Source organism: Phymastichus coffea, unplaced genomic scaffold (assembly GCF_024137745.1).
Source record: "Phymastichus coffea isolate CEN01 unplaced genomic scaffold, Cenicafe_Pcof_1.1 PCOF00019, whole genome shotgun sequence".
Taxonomy (NCBI): domain Eukaryota; kingdom Metazoa; phylum Arthropoda; class Insecta; order Hymenoptera; family Eulophidae; genus Phymastichus; species Phymastichus coffea.
Window position 1 is genome coordinate 4,110,510 of NW_026706830.1, and position 12,190 is coordinate 4,122,699.

The 12,190-nt window shown below is 43.5% G+C and overlaps 1 protein-coding gene across 1 annotated transcript in view; it reads left to right on the forward strand.

Moving 5' to 3' along the window:
• LOC131675344 (disintegrin and metalloproteinase domain-containing protein 11) overlaps window positions 1-12,190 on the forward strand; it is a 2,271,363-nt gene that overhangs the window by 1,033,361 nt on the left and 1,225,812 nt on the right. Inside the window, exon 8 of the mRNA XM_058954276.1 lies at window positions 10,958-11,158. Coding sequence (XP_058810259.1) covers window positions 10,958-11,158 — 201 coding nt within the window. The remainder of the gene's footprint in view (window positions 1-10,957; window positions 11,159-12,190) is intronic.

The window sequence follows — 12,190 nt, forward strand, 5'->3', positions numbered from 1 at the left end:
TTAAGAGGATCGACTATTGGTTTGAATGTCTTATTCAAGACTTCGTCGGTATACTCTCGGTTATGCTTCAATAAACTATATTTTCGTCTTATCGCGTCTTGCGCTTTTACGAGTTGAGTAAGCATATGTTTTTCCCTTTGATGATCAGCCATGTTGACGATTCAACGATTGTTGAAAGACTGTATACTGCATTACTATCGTGATATATTTATAACAAAACAATCATAGCCCTTTCGATATCATCCACAGTATAGCTGTCTTTGTCGCTCTATTTTATATTTTATAAAATAATATATAGCTCTATCTTTGTCGATCACTAAAAGCCCATATTTATCATCCAACCAGCATTTTGCACAAAGTTCTTTAAATTGATTGTAAGTCATATCTGAATTCACATGATCGTCGTATATATATTTCATATTTGCTTCGTCTTGTCGAAAAATTGCCAATAAATTGACGTTATCTCTCACGAGATGCTTAGGAATACGCGCGTACGTTTGCGAGAGATAGAAACAGTCGACGCTCCTATGTCTGCCCATACAAAAGAAAGCGCGTACATTGTCCTGTTTCTCACAGGCAATGTCGTCGAATATCCTAATTGAATTAGGCAATGCATGCTCGGGATCGATCACGGATTCGTGCTCCTTGAACGGAAAATACTTTACTCCGTCTATAAGCTTTAACATCTCTTCCAATAATTTATACTTTGGCTGATCAAGAGATATCGAGTACACGTAAACATTTTCGAATCTAACGCCATTGGGGTGAGTGATAAGCGCCAAATGACTGTTGGTCTTGCCACAGTTGGACGGACCACAAAAAATAGCTCTGATGCTATTCGGCAGTAAATCTCCGTGACGCTTTGCTTGCTTATCCTCCCGCACGATGACGTCAAAATTTTCTACGGGAAATTTCACAGTTTGAAATTCATACTCACGAGACAGAGTTTGAACGATAACTGACCACATGGCTATATATATACCTGTTTTTATAGATTAAAACGTTAGTCGTGTGTTGGACTTGATCGAGGGATGATCATATGCAAACGTCAAAGAGCAAAGAAAGGACGAGGATTCGTCAATAATATCATTAATAAACTTCCGTCTCAACTCCATATTCCAGGCTATCAATATTGCGGACCAGGAACTAAGTTACAGACACGTTTAGCTCGCGGCGATCCAGGAATCAATCCTCTCGACGCAGCTTGCAAGCAACACGATATAGCGTACTCGAAAAATCAAGAAAATATCCAGTCTAGAAATATCGCAGACAAAAATTTAGCTGAAAAAGCGATCGTAAGAGTCTTCGCTAAGGATTCTAGTTTTGATGAGAAAGCAGCTGCTTACGCTATATCTAACGCCATGAAATTAAAATCAAAGTTTGGTATGGGTCTTGCGAAGAGAAGAAAGAAAACCAAGACGAAAGGACGCAAGTAATCGAAAAAGTTACTTAATTTGAAAAGCGTGATCAAAGCGGCCACATTCAAATGGTCCAAGGGTAAATGTGCGCGCAAAGTCATCGGTTCTGCTTTCAAAAAAGCTCGTACAACAATTAAAAAAGCTGGTGGAAAAGCAAACATCAATGTTCCACGAATTCTGCCAATATCAACTAAGATGGGTGGAGCTTTGCCCTTCCTCATACCACTTTTTGCAGGCTTGAGTGCAACTGGAGCTCTAGCTGGTGGCGCCGCCGGAATTGCAAAAGCCGTGAACGATGAAAAGTCTGCAAAACAGCAATTGGAAGAGAACAGGAGACACAACAAAACGATGGAGACCATTACTCTGGGAAAAGGCCTGTATCACGAACCTTATAAAAAAGGCTATGGACTTCATCTCAAACCTTATCTGGGATCAGGTTTGAAAAAAAAAAAGTTCGAAATAAATTTACCGGATAGAGCCCTCACAAATGCCGACTTGATGAAGTATGCAAAAGTTTTAAGTATACCAAATTTTCGCGGAGTCTTTATGAGAAATGACTTACCGAGTTCTGGACCATATTATCACGAATCAGCTATAGTCAATCTTGATGGCGTCGAAGGAACAGGAACGCACTGGGTGGCTTATCGCAAAATCGGAAAAAACGTCACATATTTTGATAGCTTTGGAGATCTTAGACCACCTATTGATTTAATGATGTATCTTGGCGATATCGAGATCAAATATAATACGAAAAGATATCAAGATTTCAATTCTCACGTATGCGGTCATCTTTGCTTACAGTTTTTGTGCGAGGGTATAAAAGTAAAGGCAACGTGAAAATATCGGTAGTCATGTTCACACAGTCATGGAGGATTCGCTAACTCTGACGCTCTCGGGTAATTCTTCACTGTTGGAAGAGCACTATTTCCCACCAATTGAACTATCACAGCAAAAACATTACAAGTTGGGCTTAGTCGAGTTTCTACCGTTCAACTCGATACCTAATATCGACGTACATGATAATAAATTTTTCGTCGCAAATCAAATTATCGACATACCTGTCGGGACCTACGAGATCGACGATATTGATAAATTTCTTCGCAAAGCTGTGCTGCCTCTCCGTCCTAATAATAATAATATAATATTTAGTTTGAAACCAAACAACAATACCTTGCATTGTACAATCAAGTGTTCCGAACCTATCGATTTTCGTCCGCAGAATTCTATCGGACGATTGTTGGGTTTTTCACAACGTACATTAGGGGCAAACGTTTCTCACAACTCTGATCTTCCCGTCAGTATTCTCAGAGTGCACGCTGTGAGAGTCGAGTGTAATATAACCGCTGGAGCTTACTTAAACGGAAACACCGTTCACGATATTCACGAATTTTTTCCAGCAGTACCGCCTGGATATAAAATTATTGAAATTCCCTCTCGCGTGATTTATCTTCCAGTTACGAAAAAGTCTATAGATTATTTACAATTACGCATCGTCGATCAAGACGGAAATTTAATTAATTTTCGCGATGAAGTCATAACCATCAGATTACACCTCAAAAGAGTATAATGGGAATTGTTTACGATTCAAAGAGTGGTAGGGACTATATAAGCTTTGAAAAATGCAAACCCATCATCAGTCGTCGACTGAAATTGAAAACGTCAACACGATAAACTCCAGTCATCAATCGTCATCGGCAAGCGAAAGCTTTAACACATCAAAGCATAAAGTTCCTAAAAAGTCTTGGGTTAAGAGTAGTTCCAGGTGGAAAATAAATTGCCTAAATTTTTCTTTTTGCTGCTGCTTTCAACGAAACAATGGAGAACATTCTAGAAATACAGTCACCTGTCGTCTTCGATGAATCTTTGGCTCATTACGAGATCCACACTCATCAACCTTACACCAATTCATCGTTTAAAAATAGTGACGAGATTCGTATATCAATTCAACCTCAAGACTTGTGCCTTTTGGCTTATGCCCTATGTGACTGCATCGAATGCAAAGAAAATACGTCTACTCGACTTTCTAAAAAGCGAACGAAGTATTTCAATGAGGTTTCGTAGTTGGGAACTGTAAGAATATCCAGCGCTGCCTGCAAACACAAATCACGTCTGGACAGTTAAAACGACAAATCAGTTGGAGAAACCACGCTACGTCATCTTAGCCTTCCAAATCAATCGAAAAAATGAACCAAACTCTAACGCTAGTATATTTGATCATTGTAACATCAGAAATGTAAAACTGTACCTCAACTCTCAGTGCTATCCATACGGTAATCTCAACATTGATTTCAGTAAAAACCAGTACGCAATGTTGTACGATATCTATGCCAATTTTCAAAACGTATACTACGGTAAGGATGCCGAACCGATGCTCAAAAAACTCGAATATAAAAATTACATGCCACTCGTAGTGATTGACTGTTCGAAACAAAACGAATCATTAAAGACTGCTCCAGTAGATGTACGCTTGGAGTTCGAAACCAGAGAAAATATTCCCGAAGGAACTACAGCGTATTGTCTTATTCTACACGATCGCTTCGTTCAGTATAATCCGATAAATGGAGATGTGAAGAAACTTATTTAGGAGAGGGGGCGGGGGGAAAGGGTATTAAAGAATTTACTCTTTCCTTAAGCAACTCAGTAGTAGCTTTCTACCGCAATGGAGTACGTAGTGGATATGCAAGGCTTCATGATGCCTGGTAAAACTTATGCTGTGAAAGAGTTAGCGATACTTCCACTTAACTACAACGAAGAACCGCTCGTATGCTTGTTCAAACCTCCTTTTCCATGGCGAAGACTAACGGAGAAATATAAGCGAGAGAATCTCTGGTTAGAACTCTACTATCATGGATTAACATGGAACTCTGGCGATTATAAATATGAAGAGCATAAATTCATCATCACAGATACACTCAAAGATGCCACAAAAATTTTCGTTTCCGGAGATTTGAAAAAAGAGTGGTTAGAACGATATGGCCTCAAAGTTTTCGATTTGAATGATTGAGACTATTTGCCTTTCGAAAAATTAAAATCAGTTACCGTGTGCCCTAATCATAACGGCAAATATGTGACGACATGTGCACATCAAAACGTTAAAATAATGAAAAAGTTTTATATCTATGGCTGTTGCATGGATTGGGAATAGAGCGATGAAGTCGTTGAAGGATTTCTATAGTGATTTTGTTTTTTAAGTAAATACTTTGTAGAATAATATGTATTTTTTTAAGAACATGTAAAATAAGATATATTTTTTATCAATAAAAAAATTTTTGTTTCAATTGATACAAAAAAATATTCTTTTATTTTTTATTAAACCATCCAAAAAAAAGCGAAATTCTTCGCTGACTCTGACGATGACAGCAGCAGCAGCAGCAGTTCATCTTTTTATAATAAATTTTGTATTTTTTTATCAATAAAAAAATTTATACAACATAGAATTTAGACAAAAAAATGTTTATTTATTAGTTGAAGTGGTGTACAATGATGACATGTATAAATATGATTATTTCTTCTTTTCGTTATTGAACTGCCTTTTTGTCCAGGAAAATTTTTAGTATTGCTCGAAAATTTGGAAATACTTTGTTTTCCATGTCGATGATTTTTTGTGCTTCTTTTCGTCCGGGTCTTCCTGTGGAAGACGAGAGTACTTTACTTTAGAGTAGCGATCCATTTTATTGGAACGCTGGTTGTTGAAAGATTCGATAATTCTTACACTGTGCTATTTATAGTAGCTTACAACCATGAAGTCTACAAATAAAAGAAAGTAAGCAGGTACTTGCACGTTTTTTCTATTAAACCATCTTCGGTAGATGAGACACGCATGCACGCACACACGTGCGCACGCGCACAATGATTAGCAACAGAAAATTATTCGTTATAGACCATTTATTAAAATTTATTATCATTTGTATGTATTAGCGCTTGGGCCCTCCCCAGCAGCAGCAGCCGCTGGCACCGCCGCCGCCGCCCCCCACATATCAATCGTGTGTAGCTAGTATACACAATACGGTATTGCCCGTGGTAACAGTGGCTGTAGCTCTAGCGGTAGAGCATCGGCCTGCGGATCCGGAGGACGCGCGTTCGATCCCCCGATCCGTCCGTTTTTTTCAGATAAATCTAAAAATTTTTAACACACGCGTGCACACACACACACACACACACACACGCATACAATAAAAAAATCAAAAGGTGTAACACAGAACGCGCCCGCAGTGCATAGGAATCAAATCAGTGGGTGAGGGGGAAGTGCTGCAGAGAACGCACGCCACATCAGATCAACTCAGTAGGGGAGGGGGAGTGCGTAGAACGCACCGGTATAACTCAGTAGGAGGAGGGGGAGGTGACGCGCGCATAGGAATCATATTAGTAGGCTGGGAGAGGGGGAAGAACGCACGCCATTTCAGATTAACTTAGTAGGGTGGGGGGGGGGGGGTGCGTAGAACGCACCGGTATAACTCAGTAGGATGGGGGGGAGTCGACAGCGCACGGGCCGATCAGGGGGGGGGGTGAGGTGAACATGCACACGCTTCAACTCAGTGAGCTGATACCCCTCTGAGTTGAGGCCCCTCTGGTTTACCTACTGATAACGGATCGACTCGAGCGATTAATAGCCGCCTCGGGTACGAGTGAAAGGGAGCGTCGAATTAGGCCGACACCAACGCATAGCTTTCCGGCGTCGTCGCCAAAGTCATCTAGCGAGCTGGACCGGGTGCGGCCACGTCGCGATAGGAGACCAAGCAGAAGTCGATGAGAGATGCGTGTGAGTTCCTCGGAGTCGGATGAGGTGAGCGAGTGGAGCTCCATAAATGATGAAGAGAGGCCACGCTCTCGTCGCCAATGCCGGTCCCGTCGCGGCGGCCGGGCCCGGTCGAGTTCTGGCGACTCCCCTCGGGGTGGATCTAGAGGGCGCCTGAACGGAAGACGGGCGGACGCCGTGACAGCGTTCCACACGTGGAACTTAAAGTTCAAGGGAGCTTTGGGTTTAGTGGTAGAATGTTTCCTGGAGAAGCTCGAGCGTTGCGTCCAGATGTACAGGCTCCCAGATCGTGAGGTGCTGCCAGCTCTGAACGTAATTTTTCTGGATTGCAGGAAGGTGTGGTTGGCCAACAAACTCAGCACGTGGCGTACGTTCCGAGATTTTACGGACAGTTTTTGCCGTTATTACTGTCGAGCTCTGTTGAGGGAGAAGCTGTGCGATATACTGGCTCGTCGGATGCAGGCGCAGGATGAGTCCATCGGGGACTACCTGACTGTGTTCGAGAGCATCGTCAAGAGAATGAGGCCTCCCCCATCAGAAAGAAAGAAGGTCCGTTTTGCAAAAGCGGGCCTCATTCCGGAGTACGGTTGGTACATCCGGGAAAAGACGGTGCACACTCTGCGTAATCTGGAGTATTATGGGGAGAAGCTGGAAAAGCACTGTGTGTACGAGAGGAGGTGGCACCCTCCTTCTGCCAAGGAAAACCTGCAGGTTGAGGACGCCGCTTAACGGGGAAAGGTTAAGAAGTCCCACGTTGCAGCCAATGCTGTGGCTGCCCAGGTGGAAGTGACAGCGGCAGAGAAGTCTAAGGCTACGAGTAAGAAGAAGAAGAAGGTGAAAACCTCCGGTACTGCCGTGACCGGGCAATCATCTGGTAGTGACTCGGGGGGGGGGAGTCAGGGTGTAGCGAGTAGTTCAGCGAAAGCCCAACCCTAAGACCCAGAGAAATGCCGGGGGCACAGGTGACAACCTGCAGGCATCCCCATCATTGCAGGTGCCGGTGCAGGTTATGGGGCGTTAGCAGAGCCCAAGGACCGGGCGCGACCGGGCTAATTTTCAGGGGAAGTGCTATGACTGTAATGGAGAGGGCCATAGGATCTCTGAGTGCTCTAGCTCCGGCCGACGACAGACTGGCTAGGCACAGGGGAGCCCAATTTGTTTCCGGTGCCATCAATCGGGACATTATGCACAGGGTTTTCCTCTGGGTCGGACGAGAGCGTCGTACCAAAACTGCCAGGCGTCGAACCGTACATTCAACACCTGTGCGAACTGTAAGCCAATCCGTAGGCTGGCGGAAAACCCGTCTGCGGGGAGCGGAAGCTCAACGTTCTCTGCGGTAGCTTGCAGTGAGCTGCAGGGTTCGGGCACGACGAACTCGACCTAAGGGTCTGAGTCCAGGAACCGAAAGTGACGAAGGTGCACGAAGGGTACTGAGAGGAGCTCGAAAGGCGTCTTGAGAGCTGTTGGCAGGTGGCTGATGATGAGGAATGCCGAGAAATGGGTGAAGGACAGGGGAGCCTTAGGCGCCGTGAGGCCATGTGAGGAAGTGGGCCTAAAGCGCCGGGCGAGTCAGATAAGCAATTGGGTGAAACCATGGGTTTCTCTAGGTTATCAGCAGATGCAGCCCGTGCTCCAAGTGTTAGGAACGCGACGAAGGAGCTGGAAGCTCCGTCGGTTCCGGTCACTCGAGGTATATGCGTGTGAGCAGGAACTGCAGTGCGATATGTTTCTTGGACAAGACTTTATCCGTGCGTTTGGTTTCCGAATGGATGCCATGGGGGACGCATGGAGTATCGAAGGTTGAAAAATGTGATACCATTTTGTATAAAGAGTGAGAAATCGCATTTACTTTTCCGACCGATCAAAAAATCTGATTCTAACTGTGGAAGGGGGAGGACTTTCGGCACGGCAGGAGCCCCAGCGACTCCAAGTCGAAGCGCTAGTGCGGCGAGTGGTGCCGAAAGAGTCACCTGCGCAGACGGACTTGATCGAGCACGTCATTGATGTGCAAAGTGCTAGACCGATCAAGACACCCATGCGCAGGTACTCCCCGCAGGTTACAGAGTTTATCCCTCAGAAGATCGAGGACTGGTACAAAAAGAAGTTTATTCGTCCGTCTCAGAGCGAGTGGTGTAGTGCACTGGTGGTCGTTAAAAAGTACGATAGGAGTTACCGTTTGTGCATCGATCTGCGTCTGGTGAACAAAACCATTGGCATCGACGCTTATCCGATGCCGGGGGTAGATGTGATACTCGATAAGTTGCGAGAGGCCCGGTACATTTCCAACATCGACCTCAAGAATGCCTATCTTCAAGTGCCCTTAAGAGAGGATAGCAAGAAGTATACGGCGTTTGGGGCTGCTGGCTGTGGTCTCTAGGAGTGTAACCGGATGATCTTCGTATTGGTCAATTTCCCTGCAACCTTTATGCGCTTGATGGACGCGCTGTTTGGACCTGTTTTCGAGCTGCACGTGTTCAACTACCTCGACGACGTGATTATAGTCACAGAAACGTTCGAGGATCACTTGGTATGGCTCGAGAAAGCGCTAGGATGCATGGTCCAAGCGGGGCTGGATATCAACGTCGAAAAGAGCGAGTTTGGTTGTTTTAGTGTGATATTTATGGGGTATCTTCTCAACGAGAACAGGTTGCTCCAGCCGTGTAAAGCCCGTTCTAGATTTTCCAGCTCCGCGAAACATCAAGAAGTTGCGTCGGTTCCTGGAAATGTGCGGATGATACTCCAGGTTCATCGAACACGAGTCACATCTGAAAGTACCCCTAACGAAGCCACTGCACAAGAACGAGGCATGGCGCTGAGGCTTCGAGCAATAACAAAAGCGTTTGACTCGCTGAAGCGAGCGTTGACTGAAGCCCCGGTGCTGATCCGTCCGAATTTTACCCGGATATTCTATATGCACTGCGACGCGTCGTATTATGCACTTGGAGCTTGTCTGATGCAAAAACGCGAGGAGGGGTATGATCGCCCGATGTGTTACGCAAGTCGCACACTGAATGAGCAGGAGAGGAACTACACCATGTCGTAGCTCGAATATCTCAGTTTGCTGTTCGGCATTCACAAGTTCAGGCCGTTCATCCAGGGCACGCATTTTATTGCAGTCACCGATCATACGGCTCTGACTTGGTTGAAAAATAAGAAAGATTATTCGGGCGACTTGCGATCATGCGGGCGGCATTGAGCTACAGCAATGGGACTTCGAGCTGGTGTATCGCAAAAAGGCATTCCACCATGTCCCTGATGCGTTATCTCATGGGATCGGTACCCCCGAGGACACTGCAGCATTCAAGAACATGGTCGACTCGTGGTATCCAGATCCAGTTCAGGCCTGTCGGCCTGGCGCCGATTGATCCTCCACCGGTGCTTTGGTCTCCGATTGTGGTTCCAGCCGCTGGATGACAGGCTCCAGAGCGTGCACGGAGGAAGGTACTTCTGATGCACCTGAGCTGGCGACGAGAAGGGCCCTCTTCTTTGCCGGAACGTGCTTGGCTCCAGCCCGTATCTTTCGGTGATGACGGCCATCTGGATACATTTTTCAGAAGACCACGTCGAAGGTGGCGATGGCGGGCTGGAGAGAGAGCCCGATTTCAAGCGTTGAGCAGCAAGTAAGGAGACACAGGGAGAGAGAGAGGCAGAAGAGAGAAAAGAGTGGAGGAGAGAGAGACAAACGCTAACAAAACTGCGTGCGCACCCTGCGATGGAAGGAGAGGAATCGGGAGTTGAGTTTGAGCCTTTGGACCGATCGCCGCGCGCACAATTTATAGAAATAGTTTTTGTGAGTTTCCCGCCCTCACCGATAGTTATCGTGAAAGATACGTGCTCGATGCGCGAAAGTAAGCGAGTGAGGATTGTTATCGGAGACGAGTCCAACTGCAAGTGCAGCAGGTCCGGCATCGGTGCACGTGGGAAAACTGGCGAGGTGTCGCGGATTGTGCGCGCGTGCAGCCATTTTGTGTTGCAGAACAGAGAAGAGCGGCAACAATAACAGACAGTTATAACAATAACAACTAACAAGAATAACAGTAACAATAGCCATACTCAACAACAACTAACAATAATAATAGCCACAACAACAATAACGAATAATAGCAATAACTACAACAACAGCAACAACAGTATTAACACCAACAGCATCAACAGTAACAAGTTCAGGGTGTACGGAGGAAGACAGGAGAGCCAAGGGATGAAGGACAGCATAACAAAAACCAGCAGCGCGGAGCAGGTTGGTGCCATGTTATCTCTCTCTGTCTCTCCCTGTTCGAGGTGCCGGTTGAGCTGTGCGTAACTCGGCAGCCTTGCCAGCTACGCGATCGAGTGAATTATCTTTGTCGCGTGTAAATATTTTTTTTCTGTGATGATGATGTTGAACAGTCAATTAGTGGATCGGTGAGCAAATTTGCAGCCGATCCGTTGCGCGTTTCGCGTAATATGTCCCGCCGATTTGATGTTACCAAATTAAGAATGTTAATTTCGAATTATATTAATCTTAATAGAAATATTGTTATTGTTGTCGTTGTTTAAATCACTACTGATCCCGAATAATTTTTCTTGCGTGCATTTAATGCGTTTGCTCGGCGCATTATTCAGTGGCGGGAACGTTCGCGCTTCCCGAAATCCCCCCCCCCCCTTTAAATAAATAATTTGTGCGAACAGCCGTGAGCTACCCGGATGGGAACGGTTGCTATCTCTGTTATAAGTTTATTATTATTAATAAATAAATTTTATATTTAAGTTTTATTAACCAATGTCCTCAACTATTTTCCAGCAGAAACATCCTCACGTAATATTTGAAGCCCGAACAAAAGCTATGAAAGGTTGCGCAAACTCAGGAACACTGGAATGGCGTACAAAAGCACGTCGACAAAAGCAATTGAAAAGTCCTTTAGAAAATATAACTGTTAGATACAAAAGGGATGTGCGTGAAGTTACGAAGTATATTGAAACAGCCGTTTTCATTGATAAAACTATGGTAACTTACATATCCACTATTATTAATTTCATATTCATTTTTGCACAATTGATAGTTATAATAAATATCCCTATATATATATACTAGTGGGGCTTCGCCCCCCTACTCGCTCCGCTCGTCAACCCCCCAAAGGAGAGTTGAATAAGATTGAGTTACATGTTGCAATTTAAAAAATAGGAACTGATAATATTATATTCAATGAATGATATTACTTCCACACCACCATGGAGGTAAATATCATGGCGCGTTTATTTTTATAGTGGTATCCCCCGTAGGCCTAATCCACTGAAAATATTTTTTAATATATAAACTGTTCTATATTGAATACCTCGATTTATAAAACCTTTTTTTAAGTCGATAACTCATTATATTTGCTTACTGCGTATACATAATATGATAATATAATTTTTTTATTTGTCATGTAGTGTCAATATTTTGACATATTTTCTTTTATCATATAGTATCGATACAGTACTACTTGTGGATTAATTAATTAATTATATTAACATTTCATCATGATAATTTCAAATATCAAAAAATATTTCTTCCCATACAACGTTTTGAATACAGTTATCATCATTTGAATTATTTTGAATATGAATTTTTTCACGGTTTCGACATCTACTTAATGCAACATATAATTGACCATGTGAAAACAATGGTTTATCAATATACAATCCTACTGAGTCAAAACTTTGTCCTTGTGCCTTATTAATTGTCATACAAAATGCTAAAATGATAGGGAACTGTTTACGGTATAAAATAAATGGTAACGTAGAATTTTCTCCAGTGTTCAATGTTATTTTTGGTATAAAAACTTTCTTCCCCATATTTTCACCTGTTAATATTTGAACTTCAATATTATACTTATATAACTGTATAATTTTTAATCTAGTCCCATTACATAATCCTTCATGTATATTTAAATTTCTAATCAACATTACTGTTGCATTTATTTTCAAATCTAATTTATGTGATGGGAGACCTTCTCTTACTTTAGTTAATGTTTCTATAGGATATTTGAGATATATA